We start from the raw sequence: 17567 nt of genomic DNA, 5'->3' as shown, positions 1-17567 counted from the left end.
GTTCTGAAGGTTTATGGACAATGTTGTTCTGTTCTGTAACGGTGGATGAAGTGTTGTTTTCTTTATTCGATATATTCATTCTTTTTCTTCGCTCTTCGATTGCTTTTTCTAGAGATTCTGTGGGTATTTCAAATGATATGTTTTTTGGTGTTTGTTCGAGTGCTTCTTTGAATGAGCACTTGTTTTTTATTTTGTATTTGAGTACCTCCTTTCTTTGCAGAATCGCTGGGCATTTTTTGTTCTTGGAGCGGTGTGGATGGCTGCAATTAGTGCATTGAATTTTTGAGCAAAGTTGAGGATCGTGAATTGAACAAGAGCAAACTTCACAAATTGCATTGTTTTTGCAGTTCTTTTTCGTGTGTCCGATTTGGAACATGCTCTTTTATTTTGCATTGGATTATTCCAACTTCGACCGTTTCTGGCAAGTCGTAGAGATCAAAACTAAGGATGTGCATCGGTGTGTTGCTTACTGTTCCGTCTTTGTAAGATGTGATCTTTTGACATGCAGTGACTCCTTGTGCTTTCATTCCTTCCACGATCTGTTCTTCACTAAGATTAGTGAGAAGGTCGCAATGTATGAATCCTTTTATGGTATTTAATGTAGGATGTAGAGTACATTCGATGGGACAGACACCTGCCAAATTCTTTGCCTTTAAGAAACGAGTGGCTTGAGCTTCGTTTTTAGTTAAGAACAAAATATTGCCATCCCTTGTAAAGACAGTTTTTAGCGTCGGTTCACTGGATATGCCTTGAATCGCTTTGGATAAGAGAAAAATGTTGAACGAATTTAATGGTTTTTCTGCATATTTGCTTTTCATTACAATGTATTTAGGACATTGTTTCCTTGTTTTTGTTTGAAGAAGAGGAGGGTAATTCAAAGAATTCCCAAGATGAAGTGTTGAACTTGTTTTTTGTTTTTTACGCCTAGGAGATGTGGGACTTGCTTCCCCTGGATCTAGGCAAGCGTAATAATTTCCTCCAGAGGAGGACGCCATCGTAAACACCAACCACTAACGCGTTTTATTTAAAAAAGTTTTTTAGATAAAACGAATGAAAAAGTACACGAAAATATGAGTGTAATAGACTACGGTTTATGTTATGTAGACGATTACTTGTGTGTTGTGCGCACGTAATAAAATGTTGACCTGTTACTTCGAAAGCTAAAGGTGAACTGTGTATTTTTATTTTAAAAAAATCCACGTTTTGAGAAAATTTATGTTTTAATTAAAAATCCACCTTTTGGGAAAATTTATTTTTTAATTAAAAAATCCAAGTTTTGAGAAAATTTATTTTTATTTTTTTTTAAACCACGTTTCAAGAAATTTTATTTCTTAGTTAAAAAATCCACATTTTGAGAAATTTTATTTCTTAGTTAAAAAAATCCACATTTTGAGAAATTTTATTTTTTTTTTTTGTTAAAAAATCCACGTTTTGTGAAAATGTATTTTTTATTTAAAAATCCACGTTTTGAGAAAATGTATTTTTTTAGTCCACGTTTTGGAAATTTTTTTAGTTAAAAAAATCCACGTTTTGAGATTTTTTTAGTTAAAAAAATCCACGTTTTGAGATTTTTTAGTAAAAAATCCAAGTTTTGAGAAATTTTATTTTTTAGGTAAAAAATATACGTTTTGAGAATTTTTTTATTTAAAAAAATCCACGTTTTGAAAAAAATTATTTTTTATTTTAGAAATTCACGTTTTGAAAAAAATTATTTTTTATTTTAAAAATCCACATTTTGAAAAAAATTATTTTTTACTAGCGGACCCGGCGAACTTCGTCTCGCTATTAAGGAATAAAATTTCATACAAAAACTCAATTTTCGATTTTTCCAATTTTCCGACTTTTCCAGAGAGATTTTCCAAAATTTTCTTCCGTAAAGACCTTCTCCTCGAAAATACGAATAACTGACAAAAAATTTTACAGAAATCGGCCTAGCCGTTCTCATTTTATGAATTACTATACATTTTTTACACCATTTTTATATATATAGATTTTAAAAATCCACGTCTTCAGGAAAATTATTTATTATGAAATCCAATTGTGTGGAATTTGTTTTTTAAATCATCTACTTTTTTAAAATCCAGGTTTTGCTGATAACTATTATTTACAAAATCTATGTTTAGATAAAAATTATTTTTAAAAAATACGCGTTTTGAGGAAAATTGTTTTTAGAAAATCCAAATTTGGAAGAAATATTTAAGAAAAACTACCCTCAAAGAGGATAGTTTTTTTTTTTTGTTTAAATCCACATTCTGATTTTTTTATAAATATAATTGAGAGAAATTATTAAAAAAAAATGCTTGTGGGAAATTATTTAAAAAAAATCCATGTTTTGAGGAATATTGTGTAAAAACCACGTGTTGAGGAATTTTTGTTAATATTTTAATCTTTTTAAAAAGATCAACTTTTTGGTGAAAATTAATAAATCCACAATTTGAAGAAAATTATTTTTCAAAGAACATGTTTTTAAATTCACATTTCGATAAAATATTTTTTTAGAAAAATTATTCTATAAGAAAATTTAATTTTTTTTTAATTAATTTCTCGTTGGAGTAGAGCTTAATAACCATTGTTTTTTTGCAAGTGAAAAAGGAAAGCCGAACATTCGAACCCACACAAACACCATCGTGTGACCGGTTTCGCCTGGCAGCGGCTCATCAGACATATCGGCTGTGGTGTGGCTTCTCTGTCAACGATCCTTTTCTCTTTCAAATGCAATTTGTGTTTACAGTGGTGGATATTTGTCCACTCAATGTGTATAACTTCCATGAAAAACACTTAGCGCAGCCTTTGAAAGTTAAGATTGAAAATCCACGTTTTTAAGAAAATTGTTTAAAAATGGCTTTTCTTTAAAAATATCATCCAAATTTAAAATTATTTGTGTAATTTGTACCTGAAAAAACAAAAAAAAAAAAAAAAAAAATACAAGAATTGTTGAATGTCCATGCCCCCTGAACTCTTCCGATATAAGAGAATTCCATTCCTTGCCCCTTTAGAATGTTTGTGGAAAAAAATGATTTTTTCTTTTTTTTTGGGTTTTTATTCTAAAACATTTTTTATTGTTCTTGCTTAACCAACAGAGTGTCTTCCAACTTCGCCTCATCGTTTGTCATCCCCTCCTCTTCCTGTTCATCATTCAAACTACCATTTCTAAAATGTTCCAATAGATGCTGACGCAATTCTGCATGATATTTAAATTTCATTGGACATTTTTTACACGAATATGTTTCGGCGCCCAAGTGGGTCTTCAAATGTCTCGTTAAATCACCTCCACCTGCAAAAGCTTTATCACAATATTTACATTTATATGGTTTCTCTCCTGTATGGGTACGCATGTGCATTTTAAGATTATACGATATGGCAAAGGTTTTGGAACATTCTCCACATTTATAGGGCCTTTCTCCGGTATGAGAACGTTTATGTTCGACCAAGGAATATGCTCGTGAAAAACGAAAACCACATACATCACATTCATGTGGCCTTTTATTGGCATGCGTTGCTTTATGTTTACCTAAATCGACACGACATTTAAACGTTTTTGGGCATTCTGGACAGGGGAATGTGGCCTGGGTTGCATGTCGGGTTAAATGTTCTCTTAAATAAGCTGAGTTGCGGAAAGTTTTACCACATTGAGGACAAAGGTAGGTTCTAGCCTCTGCGTGACTTAGCATATGTTTCTCCAGAGCACTTTCATATTTATAATCCTTATGGCATATTTCACAAATAAGTTGTTCCTTTTTATGTTGTTGTCTCATGTGCTTTTGCAATTGTTGTCTTGCAATAAATAATTGTTGACATGTGGTGCATTCGTGTTTTTCTGCCATGGGATGCGCCGCTTTTATGTGCTTTATCAATGGTCGTAGTGATTCAAATGGATCTTGGCATATTTCACAAATTACTTCCTTTGACGATTTTGTGTGAGTTTTGACATGTTCTTTTAGTAAGGCTGAGCTTTCGAAATGCTCCAAACATAAGCTGCATGAAAAATCGTCCGAATCGGAATCTTTTGATGACATGTTATCAGCTTTGTCATCTGTGTCCGATGCTGGTAATGCAATGTCAGTATTCGTTTCTGTACCATGTCTTTTCAATTTGTGGTTTCGTAAATATTTTTCCCTGCTAAACCATCTTTGGCAAATATCACATTTATGTGTTTTGGAAGCTGATCTGAAATATTGAAAACATATAAGTTTTACTGAAGAAGTTAATGGTAATTTATGCATACTTACAAGGCATCAACTTCATTTGATTTACTTTCACAGGGATATACTTCTGCTTCTTCGTTTATAAGTATTTGTTCCAGTACTTGATTTTCATCGACATCCATGTCTTCTTTGATGTTCATCTTTTCCTGTTTCTTTTTTCGAGTTTTGCATAACTGGGACTTCCTTTCCAGGGTTTTACAAGGATGGCTTGGTAGATGATACCAGAAATTAAATAAAAAAACTAAATTTTCAATCTTACCTCTTGAATTTGCTTTCTATTGCCGCACTCGATGGCCCGTCACTAACATAAATTGAAAACAATAACAAATTAAACAAATATGAATAAACAAATTCGGGTTTTAATACCTTAGATCTGTATCATAGTTATTGTTTTGCATTACAGCATCTTGTCGGGAATCACTCTCCTCATATTTAAGTAGAACCTCAACATTAACTAGTTCACATTCATCATTTTCCATTTTCACGTTTCCTTCCATTAAAGGATCCCATGATGGCTGAACTTTTACATCCTTGGCGAGCAAATGTAGCTTATGTTCAGTCTGCATGCATAGCTGTTGAAACTTGTAGGCACTTAAAAGTTTATCAGCACAAATTTGGCAAATGGACTTTTCATTGTTACTAATGCTGATTTGTGGTACAACACCTTGCAACATATCAAAAATTTTATTCTCTTCTATATAGTCCTTAAGTTGATATTTTGTGTCTGCACTTAAACATGTCCTGCAATAGTTATCCTTGTCACTTAATTCACAGGACGACATTTCACTTCCTTGCTTGGGAAAGTTCATCGACATTTTTTACTCCGTTCGTAAAGGATAATTCAGGAATTTGCGCTTATTTGCTTATTTCTATTATTTTTCTCGGGAAATAAAAACAATTTATTATAACCATTCACAATGGCACATAAACAGTTTACATTGTGAATGTAAGTACTCTCTCCCTTTCATGGTACAAATACACAGGTAGCCGCATCAGCAATTGTTGGTAACATAAGATGTCAAAATTTGACATCAATTCAATGCACTTGACACATTATTGGTCTGTTCCTTTACTTTTAAAAATGGCAACAGTGGCAAAAAATGGTAAAAGTGGTGAACTGCTTTCATATAAATTGTATGCTTTTAAAAGTAAGGGAACACTTTGCGGGTAAAAAGTGGTAAAAACTGGTAACCTCAGGCACGTAAAGGAACACGACTTATGTTACCATCAGCTGGCATGATAATGCTACCTGTATTATTGTACCATGCTCCCTTTGTGCATGGCACAATAAACAAGGTCGGCATAAGATGCATATTACCGCTGGATTCAGAAGGTTCTGATCTTTTAGCACAGGTAGGTATGTGAATGCTGATCATATATATTATATAATATATATTCAGACCAAGCTCAGAATTTTGCTAAGTTTACATTTACGAAATCCACTTGATTTCATCTGTCAATTCCATAGCTCAAACGTCAAATGAAATCTCATCTGAAATCAATTGGATTTCATTTGACGTTTAACCTATGGATTTGACAGATGAAATCGAGTGGATTTCGTAAATGTAAACTTAGCATTTTTGTTTACAATTCGTTTACTATTGTTAACCCGTTTGTATGTGATTTCATTCATATTTGATGTAACACCTACTTATTCTACCACGAAAGAAACTGTATTCAACTATTGTGCATGACATGCATCTTCATTGTGAATTACCTACTTGATTGTTTATAAAAAAACTTGGGTTTATTGAACTACGAGGAAATAAATTGCAAAATTGGAACTACAAGACTGGAAAATAACCCACCAAAGCCATGTCGGAAATTCTCTTGGGACGAATTTGTCGTACCTGTCTCCGGGAATCTTCAATAATGCACAAATTACTGTCTATGACAGAAGCTGGTCATCTGTCCATTGAAGAAATGTTGCACCAAGTAGTTCCGGATTGCAATGTGGTTGCCGAGGATTTGGAACTTTTTCTACCAGTTGAAATATGTGAAGATTGCTTGAATAAGCTAACAAAGGCCTATGACTTTCATCAAATGTGTATAGAAAGCAATAAGAAACTACGAGATCTAAGGGTGAGAAATGTAAGGATGCCGGTGGAGATAGCGCTATATAATCCAAATGAAAACATGGAAAGGGATGACGACGACCTTATAAACACAATTGCTATAGAAACTGTAAAATTGTCGGTGGAGATAGAACAAGATAATCGAAGGGAAAACATGGAAAGATATAACAACGACCCTATGGACACAATTGCAATAGAAACGGAAAATGATTTGTTAAAAGAAATTGGATTTGAAGCCGAGAAGAACGAAAATAGTGATAACAGTTTTAATAACAACAGGGATGATGACAGTAGCAGTGCGGATGTAGATGATAATGATGATGAAGAATGGCGCCCGAACGTTGAAGCCAGTAATGTAAGCAGTTTAAATGACAAAATAGGTGGCGACATTAGCAGTGTGGATGAAAATGATGAAGAATGGCAACAGGACGTTAACGATAGTAATGTAAGCACTTTTAATGACAAAATGGGTGATGACGACGTTAGCAGTGAGGATGAAGATGATGAAGAAGACAAAAATAAATACAAGTTTACCTGTACCGAATGTCACAAGAAATTCGAATTTAAAACTTCTTTTAATTGGCACAAACGTGTACACAATCCCGATCATGAGTTTGTATGTCAAATATGTCAATATCGTTTTGCAAGTAAAATGGCATTAAAAAGTCACATTACAACGAAACATGATCCCAAAAGGCCTAAAAAAATGCACGCATGTAATATTTGCGATTTTCAGATAGATAAACTAACTGTTTTAACTATTCACCTGAAAAGGTATCATCGGGATGTGTTGCCCGTTAAATGTGAATTATGTGATGTTGAGTTTCTTCCAACCGATGCCCATCGAGAATATCATATGACTGTACACAGGGAAATTTCTTGTGATATTTGTAAAGCAAGTATGATATACATGAATACTAATTTACCTTGGCTCTTACATTTTTTTTTTTAATTTCCTTATTTTAGCATTTAAAACAAGGAAAGATTTACGTTACCACACATTAAAAAATCATGTAGAAAAATCTCCCTACCTTTGTCCACATTGTGGCAAGGAATTTAGGCAGAGTGGGAATCTATATCAACATGTACAAATTCACAAAGAAAAGAATATTCAATGTCCTGAATGTCCAAAACGTTTCAATTTCAAAAATAAATTGAAACTTCATATGTTGACCCACACAAAAGAAAAGAAATTTGTGTGTAAAACCTGTGGCGAGGCATTTCTACGACCTGAGACATTGAATACTCACCGTAAAAAACATTCTAAAGACTACAAGGCTAAGATTTACCAGTGTACACAATGTAATATGAGGTAAAATGGAATGGGATTTGAAAGGTTATATGCATGAAATTCATGTAATAATAATATCTTTGTAGTTTTACCAGAAAATTCACCTTGGAACGTCATCAAATTACCCATACCGGTGAGAAGAAACACCAGTGTACGCATTGTGATAGAGTTTTTGCAGCAAGTGGAGACTTGGTGAAACATTTGCGAACACATTTGGGTGAGAATACGTACATGTGTGATGAATGTCCGCAAGCATTTAAATATCAAAAGGAATTACGAGATCATAAAAGTCAACATTATAAAGAGAAAAATGGTGTGGTGGGGAGCCATGAAAAGCCGGCAGAAGGGATAACTATTAAATAATAAAATTTTTTTTTATATCAAATTTAATTTGTAAATTTTATTTGATTTGTCCAAATGGTAGAACATTCTAAAAAGTTAAAGGCCTATAGTCTCGTTTAATTGTTCCACTCGTATCATTTTGAAACGTTTAGCGGCAAGTGGCGTTTGTTGTGTCGATCACAAGAAAATACTTTGGTTTTTGGCAGGGAAGTCTATACATCTTGAGATATGGGCGTCGTTGAATACAACTAAAGATAATCTATTCTAGTTTGTGTGTTCCATTGGGATTATTCTAAAATTTAGACTAATGATCATAACAATATATTCTATTACGGGGGAAGATCCATACAATTCTATGTTCTTGTGATCGGAACATCAAACCCTACTTCTCACTAAAAATTTCAAAGTGAACACCTAAACCAAAGGTCGTTGACTTTTGAAAATTTTATAGCATTTGATCCAAGATCTTTTTACCAGGTCACGTAAGTAGCACAACAACTATATTTTGGCCGAATAGTCTTCAAGGTGTCAACATTTTTGTTTACGTTTTCATACACTTTATTTACAATAACTTAAATCTTTACAGATTGAAATCAGAACGCTGGCGTTTAACGCCACCTAAAAATTTCATCATGAATTGACCAACAGACTTGTTGGGGGTGATCATGAATGAAATTTCCCCGTGAGTTTTGTTTTTCCGCCGTTGCAAATTAAGGGAGAAAGTGAAAAAATTCACGGGGAATTGCCGTTCATGATAACCCCCATAATTTTAAAAAAATGCATCCATGGTCCATATTTATATTAGGGGAGAGAGGTGAGGTATATGGTAATCCTTTGCCTCTCAACACCTTCTCTCATCGACAAACTGACAATTGCCGCAAGGAAAATTGCGGAATGTAAATATGGACTTACAAAGCATTGAATCAACAAAATAAAATGTACAAATTAAAAAATCATTTATTATTTAATAATTGTTATCCCTTCTGTCTTTGCATGATGACTCTCCACCACACCATTTTGCTCTTTATAATGTTGACTTTTATGATCTCGCAATTCTTTTTGATATTTAAATGTCTGCGGACATTCATCACACATGTACGTATTCTCACCCAAATGGGTGCGCAAATGTTTCACCAAGTCTCCACTTGCTGCAAAAACTCTATCACAATGCGAACACTGGTGTTTCTTCTCACCGGTATGGGTGACTTGGTGACGCATCAAGTTGAAATTCCTGGTAAAACTGTAAACAAATGATTATTACATGAATTTCATTCATATGTATAACCTTCCAAATTCCATTCTATTTTACCTCATATTACACTGTGTACACTGGTATGTCTTGACCTTGTAATCCTTGGAATGCTTCTTGCGATGTTTATTCAATGTCTCAGGTCGTTGAAATGTCTCACCACAAGTTTTACACACAAATTTCTTATCTTTTGTATGGGTCAACATGTGAAGTTCCAATTTATTTTTGAAATTGAAACGCTTTGGGCATTCAGGACATTGCAAATTCTTTTCCCTGTGAATTTGTACATGTTGAGTTAGAAGGCCATTACTTTTAAATGCCTTTCCACAATGTGGACAAAGATAGGAAGATTTTTCTACATGATTTTTAAATTTGTGGCTACGTAAATCCTTTTTGGTTTTAAATGCTGAAATATGGAAGAAGCTCTGTATTAAATTAGAATCAACACAATTTTTTTTTTTTTAAATATGTGTACCATACTTGCTTTACAAATATCACAAGCATATCCCCTGTGTATAATCATATGATTTTCACGATGGGCTTCGGTGGGAGGAAACTCAACATCACATAATTCACATTTAACGGGTAATACATCACGATGTTTCCTTTTCATGTGAATGCTTAAGCCAGTTAGATTTTCTATCTGAAAATTGCATACATTACATGCATGTACTTTTTTAGACCTTTTGGGATTATGTTTAGTTGTGATGTGACTTTTTAATGCCTTTTTAGTAGGAAATCGATATTGACATATTTGACATACAAATTCATGCTTAGGATTATGTACACGTTTGTGCCATCTGAAAGATGTTTTACATTCGAATTTCTTGTGACATTCGGTACAGGTAAACTTATCTTTATATTTATCTTCTTCATCATCTTCATCCACACTGCTAATGTCACCACCTATTTTGTCATTAAAACTGCCTACATTACTGGCTTCAACGTTCGGGCGCCATTCTTCATCATCTTCATCCACACTGCCAGTGTCACCATCTCTCTTGTCATTAAAACTGCTTCCATTGCTATCACTATATTCCCTTTCCTCGGCTTTAAATCCAGTTTCTTTTAATAAATCATCCGCACTGCTAATGTCATCATCCCTGTTGTTATTAAAACTGTTATCACTATTTTCGTTCTTCTCGGCTTCAAATCCAATTTCTTTTAACAAATCATTTTCCGTTTCTATTGCAATTGTGTCCATAGGGTCGTTGTTATATCTTTCCATGTTTTCCTTTCGATTATCTTGTTCTATCTCCGCCGACAATTTTACAGTTTCTATAGCAATTGTGTCCATAGGGTCGTCGTCATTCCTTTCCATGTTTTCATTTGGATTATATAGCGCTATCTCCACCGGCATCCTTACATTTCTCACCCTTAGATCTCGTAGTTTCTTATTGCTTTCTATACACATTTGATGAAAGTCATAGGCCTTTGTTAGCTTATTCAAGCAATCTTCACATATTTCAACTGGTAGAAAAAGTTCCAAATCCTCGGCAACTATATTGCAATCCGGAACTACTTGGTGTAACATTTCTTCAATGGGCAGATGACCAACTTCTGTCATAGACAGTAATTTGTGCATTACTGAAGATTCCCGGAGACAGGTACGACAAATTCGTCCCAAGAGAATTTCCGACATGGCTTTGGGGGCGCTATTTTCCAGTCTTGTAGTTCCAATTTTGCAATTTATTTCCTTGTAGTTCAATAAACCCAAGTTTTTTTATAAACAATCAATTTGGCAATTCACAATGAAGAAGCATGTCATGCACAATAGTCGCATACAGTTTCTCTTAAGCGGCCCATACACTCTCAAATTGGCTTGTCCAACCGATGAACTCGTTCTCATGGTACAAATACACAGGTAGCCGCATCGGCAATTGTTGGCAACATAAGATGTCAAAATTTGACATCAATTAAATGCAATTGACACATTATGTTACCATCAGCTGGCATGATAATGCTACCTGTATTATTGTACCATGCTCGTTCTGTACGTATGTGCTTGATAAGTGTGTAGCAAAGGATTCAATCAGCCTTCAATCTGCAACCGAAATATTCAAATTTTCCTCTAAAAATGAATGAACTTACATTTTTTATTTCTTCACAAATACAATGTTCTGGGGCTGGATTCTTGTTCTGTGAAAATTTGAAATGAAAAATATTTTCTTTATAATTTTTTTCATTTGACAGTTTTCTCCTTTATAAAAGTTTTCATAGAAACAGAATTGAGCCACTCATTCCCATGAAATCAAAATGTCCCATTCCCACGCTTTCCATATTCTTAACGACGTGGGAACAGCAAGGTGGCAAACAAATGTTTTCAAAACGTAGTGAAGGTTTCAAAATACCCCATCATAGGTGGAAGCGAGTAGACTTTCGGTCGGCGGCGCGCCGCCGCTTCTCCTTTTTTTAAGGTTTTAGCCGCCGCCGATTACATCGGCTCAAATCAGCTAAAAATCGCGGCCGTAAACTCGACTGGAGATGTCGCGCGCCGATATTTTTTAATCGATTTAACGGAAAAAACGCTTATTATCATATTAGTTGTCAAAATGCCTTATTGTGAATAAAATTACATACAAAACGTAAACGAGAAATTCACAGTAATGCGTTATTTTTAAGAAATGTTCACTTTTAGACTGATTTTGAGCAACTGATGTAACACCTTCTTACTCCGCCATGATTAACACGTACCGGCACAACCCAAATGACTGCTGAGCAATAAAACTTATCCGATATAGCCGAAAATTCATATATCGTAACATTTCTTGCAAACATACCAAAAGTTCCAAGAGTTCACAAGGTACCTCATTCACAAAAGTTAAACATTTTTGCTTAAGTACATTTTAGAGACATGTCTAGGATCACTTTTAAATATTTACAACGGGCCCGTGCGGCTCATATTACGACTGTATAATTTTTATCGCGTTTAAGTCCATACTGACTGAGATAATTGCTCTGTATAAATCCAACTGCCAACATTTGTTCCTTTAAAATTTTAAAAGCAATAAAATGTTTAGATTCTTTGATAGTAAAACAACAACATCAAGAGTATTTTTACTCCACCATCTTTCAAAACCCCACATTTCTGTACGGCAAATTTTGTTCTACAAAATATGCCAAAATTAGCCGCCAGTCGGTACATTAGTCGGCGCGCCGCCGCCGATTTGCTACCATAAGAACTGAGCGAGCGAGTCGAAAAAAGGGTCGGCTTCGTTGTCTGTACCCCATTTATTCAGTAAATACTTAAAAGTCATGACATTTTATGATTTTATTCTTAATAAGTATTAACTACTAACAAATATCAACCATATTAGGTATATAATACCCCTAATAAGAGGGTTACCATATGGTCCAAGGGGGTACCAGATCGTATTACATGTAAACAATGTCCTATAGCTCTCAAACCCGGAATATCTGAAAACTACGACGTTTTATGAGTTTTTTTAGTTCACTAGGATGGACTGCCATCAATTACAATAAATATTGCTTACAGAATAACTTTTAAAGCTTTACTTTATTGACCTATGCATATGTCGGATTGCATGGATCTCCCCCAGGAACAGAATACATTGTTGTGATCACTGTATCCTTTCGTCCTGAAGTCTAAATTTCAAAACAACACAAATTAGACTAGATTCTCTTCGCTGTATTCTTAAGATATCTATTGTGAATGAAATTGTGTTTTGTTTGTAATTGCGAGTGAAATGTTGACTCCACCAAGAAAACTATAAACCGTTGCGATCAGGGTTCCAAGGACTACATATGGCAAACATTTCAGCTCGATCCAAGAGGTGCCCTCATGGCGCAATAAGCAAGTGTTACATCAAAAACAAGTCCCAATTTACATTAGGCGAGTTTACTTGCGGCAATTGTCAGTTTGATGGAGAGAGAGGTGAGGTATATGGTAACCCTTTGCCTCTCAACACCCTCTCTCACCCACAAACTGACAATTGCCGCAAGTAAACTCGCCTAATGTAAATTGGGACCAACTGATCATGATGGAATACATAATAAGGTGGCGTTATAATACGGTTACATTAGAGATGTTTGCCGGGTTAATCTACTTCATGAGGATTCATTTGACGTTTACGCTATGGAATTGACATTTGAAACCCAAGCCGACTGGGTTAATCCGGTTAAGTCTAACCGGGGTATTAAACGGCCAGAGAGATTGAACCCAATCTGCCAAATTCGTTGTTATTGCGAATTAGATGTATTAAAACTTAAAGAAATATTTTGGCATCTATCAGGATTTTTGCCCAAAATAAAGTATTTATGAAAGGATTAATTAAAGAAGAATTACCGGATTTAATTATGTACCATGCATTGAGTCATAAAATGTAGTTGGCGTTATAGCTTTTTGCCGGGTTAACCTTCTATATGAGGATTTATTTGCTCTATGGAATTGACATTTGAAACCCAGTGGGTTTTTTACATCCGGTTAAGTGCAAACGGGGTATAACATTTGCTCTGTTCCAGAACCTGCCAGAAGCTACTATTTTTTACTACGATCACATTTTTTCCTTTATGTTATCGGAAAAAATAGTAAAAATTAGTAGATTTTTACAGTTCTGGAACAGACCAATAATTTTGTCATTTATTTCTGGACTCCTCTGGGCATTGTTTTCTTCTTTTATAATGCTGATTTTTATGATCCCGTAATTCATGATGATATTTAAATGCCTCTGGACATTCATCACAGAAATATGTCTTCTCGCCTATATGCAGTCTCAAATGTTTAACCATATCTCCTTTTGCAGTAAACGCCCGATTGCAATAGGAACATTGATGTTTCTTTTCGCCAGTATGGGTAAGCTCGTGTCGTTTTAAGTTATAACTACTGGTACTGCAAGAATCTACTATTTTTTACTAGTTTTTCCGATAATATAAAGGAAAAAAATTTTATGGTAGTAAAAAATAGTAGCTTCTTGCAGATTCTGGAACAGAGCATAAGTTCTTACCTTAACTCGCATTTCGTACACTTAAAAGGCCTCTCCAATTTGGCAGAATGCTTTCTTTGATGGGCAATTAATGTTGATAGATTCTTAAATGATGAACTACATGCCTCACAAACAAATCTCCTTTCCTTGGTATGAGTTAACTGTGTCTCTCTAATTTCGATTTATATAAAAAAACGCATTGGACATTCGGTACATGGGAACATCTTGTCTACGTGAGTTTTTAAATGTTCATGTAAAAATTCTTTACATTTAAATGCTGTAAAATATTTATGTATAAGATAAGTTTGGATTTATGGAGCAATGCTATAAGTATACTATTATTTATACATATACAAATATGATGTGTGTAGAGGACAGAACACACAATAGTTTTATTACATTTACCCCCAGTTTTTGCAACTTATTTTTGTTCGTTCGTCTATATTCGTAATAATTTAGGCATTCATAGCTCAGCCCCCAGATGACATACACATCTAATTTTTCGTATACCCGTTCCATATATCGTTAAGGATACTTCATTTAAAAATCACCGCTCTACATTTGCGCCAAAGCGAGTAAATTGATTTACAAAATTTTACAATTCGTGTGAGAAGAATAAAAATTTTTACAAAAACTGGGTGTTACTCAAGGCACAATTACACAGGTAGTGGCGTCGTAAAATTTTGAATATTACAACAAAAATAATTTCGTTATAAAGGGATTTGACTTTTCATATTCGATCAGCTGGTGTGATACCACTACCTGGTAGTTCTGCCATGTTTGCAACATACGAGGAATGGACGTCGATTGGTCTTTTCTTATATCCAGTATATTGTGCATGGTTGATGATTCCTGCAGACAGGTAAGACAAATGCTTTCCAATACAATTGCAGACATGGTTAATGTCCGTCGAGTAAACAATAATATTTGTTGTTTTTTTCTATAATTTCAATGATTCCAATTCTAATTTTATTCACAATGGCATGGGTATGGAACAGTAAAACAGCTGTTTTCCACCCAGCTGTAAATCTATTGTAATTGTGAATTCCCAACTAGCATTTGGAAAATTGTTTTTTCAAATATCGCATTGCGGAGTTTTTTAAGAGTCCGTTTGGTGATCAAAAACTGATTAAGTGGCTTGTATGATTGAAAGTGACTCCCTGCAATGATTAAAAAAAAGAGTTCAATTTAAAATACAACAACAAATGTGTAGCGATCACAAATAAATCATTTAAAATACCAGCAAAATGTTTGCCTCCAAAGATGCAGTTAAATCATATGAACAAGTGATCTGGAAATGCATCAAATTATGCATTATCATGATTTTTACAAGAGCGTGACTACTGAAAGATGCACTCCATAAGCACTGCATTTTAGTTCGGAAAATATGCATATCTGGCGTAAAATCGATATTTTACTTGTGGAAGAAGCCAACACACACCTGAGTTTAAATAAACTGTCGCTATCAAAACGCTTCGTAAGAAGTATTATGGTTTGGGCTTGAATGGCAACAAAGGGTGTTGAAATTTTTGTTTTTATAAAAGCAAACATTGTAGGCAATACTTTTGAAAACTATTTACAAAGAAAGGTGCAAAAATTTTAGCCGTATGCCCTGATTTTTAAGGGGAGTACACACCATCAGTCAAAACTGACAGTCAACGAACTTTTGCTACAATTTTCTGGCAAATAAAAACTTTTGTTTAGGTAATAATGTTTGATATACAATGCGTAAAGTATTATTTAGAGGTTGGGAAAGTAATTATTCAGCTAGACTTTGGCATTAACAAAATAGACCGCAATGACTGTCAGTTTTGTTGGCCGGTGTGTACTACATATGCTTTACGTCTAATAAGCCAACGCCGTTAAAGACTAGTATAATATAGGGCAGCTTGTTTGTACGTACTCTGAACATAACCCTTACTGGTTTTTCATAGTCAATTTTTGGAAAATAACTTCAAAAACTAGAAATTTCTAGCCAAATTGCCTACAAAGAGACACTAACTACGATCATGCCAAAATTACGTCAGGAACATTATTCTTTCTGTCGGAATCAATGAGACAACTACCGATAACGATAGGGAATCTATTATTCCACCATTCTAATTACTAAAATGACATAAAAAGCGAAAAATTTGGAAATTAGTAATCGATTATTGTGGTGCATCATTTTTAATGCTCAATTCAAAAATACCCATTTTTATTACTGCAAACGGAATATTTCTGTATGCCATCTTAAATACAACTTTTCAGCCTACAAAATTATTTTTTTTGAATTGTTAAAAAATCTTAACTCGTTCCCAAGTTATCAACGTTTACCATGGTTTAATAAGAAAGGTTAGATAAAGCTTTCTGTCAATTTAATTTTTTTCATTCGAGTGTTCCTAAAATGTCAAAACAAAGTACACAATCTGTGTATGTGTGTGTATTGTTTAAAAAATATGCCAAACAGTTTTAAAAACAATCCAATTCAATGACTTTTAAAATTGTTTTTAGAATATTTGTACGGAAGAAATACTTCAGCTTTGCATTGCAACAATCATTTCATAATATCCACAATTCGATTATATGGAGAAACCTTGACACTTCATTCATTTTTGGGTTTTTTATAAAATGCTCAAAATAAGGTATTATAAACAAACCCACTTGTTGCTTTTGTGCATGGTACAATAAGAAAGTTAGATGCCTCAGCCCAGCTGATCGAATCTAAAACGTCAAAAAACTAGGAATTCGCCGTGAAAAATCAAAACAAAAAACCATATGATTCGGTAAGAAAGAGATAGCATGTCTACACTTTATAGACAAACACAAGCGATAAAAAGAGACAACAAGAGACCATTTGGCGAAAATTTTGACAGTTTACATTACAAAAGAAGTTGCTTTGTTGTAGCAATTCGCCGATGCATCTACCTTTCTTATTGTACCATCTTTTGTGTTTACTAATTTTGAAATAATAGGAATTCAGGAAAAAGCAGGGCTCTATAGATTGTTTTCATTTAAACCCACCTCTTTACTTACACCATGACGTTTACACATGATGAAATTATAAGGTGGCGTAAAACGGCCAGCTGATTGGTTTCAATCTGTCAAATATTTTGTTATTGTGAATAAATTGTATGAAAACATAAACAAACATTTTGACATATTGAAGAATTTTCGGCCAAAATAGAGTTGTTGTTATGCTACTTACGTGACCTGTTAAATAGATCTTGCGTTTACATATTTTATTTCATGTTGCATCATTTTCAGTGACAGTCACTGTATCTTCTGATGATGGTGGAATCATGGTGGAGTAAAAAGGTGTTATATCAAATCATACCAAGATCTATTTACCAGGTCACGTAAGTAGCACAAAAATTCTTCAATATGTCAAAATCTTTGTTCACGTTTTCAAGCAATTTATTCACAATAACAAAAATTTTGACAGATTGAAAGCAATCAGCTGGCCGTTTTACGCCACCTTAT

General features: G+C 34.0%; 2 protein-coding genes across 2 annotated transcripts; one reads left to right on the top strand and one right to left on the bottom strand.

Annotated features, from left to right (window-relative positions):
• Positions 1 to 3017: 3017 nt before the first annotated feature.
• LOC141398103 (uncharacterized) lies at positions 3018 to 11228 on the bottom strand. Its single transcript, XM_073975331.1, has 7 exons — positions 9643 to 11228; positions 9223 to 9568; positions 8895 to 9153; positions 4572 to 5017; positions 4465 to 4506; positions 4230 to 4412; positions 3018 to 4167 (listed from the first exon to the last, which is right to left on the bottom strand). The coding sequence occupies exons 1-7, from the start codon at positions 10802 to 10804 to the stop codon at positions 3057 to 3059; spliced, it is 3549 nt and encodes a 1182-aa protein (XP_073831432.1). The 5' UTR covers positions 10805 to 11228; the 3' UTR covers positions 3018 to 3056.
• Positions 5914 to 7956, top strand: LOC141398818 (uncharacterized). The gene is made up of 3 exons (XM_073976520.1): positions 5914 to 7179; positions 7247 to 7592; positions 7658 to 7956. Exons 1-3 carry the CDS (start codon positions 6021 to 6023, stop codon positions 7932 to 7934), a joined length of 1782 nt encoding a protein of 593 aa, XP_073832621.1. The 5' UTR covers positions 5914 to 6020; the 3' UTR covers positions 7935 to 7956.
• Positions 11229 to 17567: the final 6339 nt, after the last annotated feature.

The sequence above is a fragment of the Musca autumnalis genome, unplaced genomic scaffold, assembly GCF_047663935.1.
Source record: "Musca autumnalis isolate F117 unplaced genomic scaffold, ASM4766393v1 scaffold_3, whole genome shotgun sequence".
NCBI lineage: Eukaryota > Metazoa > Arthropoda > Insecta > Diptera > Muscidae > Musca > Musca autumnalis.
The sequence above is the reverse complement of the archived record's forward strand: the minus strand, read 5'-3'. Positions and strand labels throughout refer to the sequence as shown.

Excerpts from the sequence above, each read along its gene's own strand:
- LOC141398103 (XM_073975331.1), bottom strand. The coding sequence starts at position 10,804 with ATGTCGGAAATTCTCTTGGGACGAATTTGTCGTACCTGTCTCCGGGAA. Across the intron at positions 9,154-9,222 it reads TGTACACAGTGTAATATGAG|TTTTACCAGGAATTTCAACT; the intron begins GTAAAATAGAAT and ends ATTTGTTTACAG. Across the intron at positions 4,413-4,464 it reads ATAGAAAGCAAATTCAAGAG|CCATCCTTGTAAAACCCTGG; the intron begins GTAAGATTGAAA and ends TCATCTACCAAG.
- LOC141398818 (XM_073976520.1), top strand. The coding sequence starts at position 6,021 with ATGTCGGAAATTCTCTTGGGACGAATTTGTCGTACCTGTCTCCGGGAA. Across the intron at positions 7,180-7,246 it reads TTGTGATATTTGTAAAGCAA|CATTTAAAACAAGGAAAGAT; the intron begins GTATGATATACA and ends TCCTTATTTTAG. Across the intron at positions 7,593-7,657 it reads TGTACACAATGTAATATGAG|TTTTACCAGAAAATTCACCT; the intron begins GTAAAATGGAAT and ends ATATCTTTGTAG.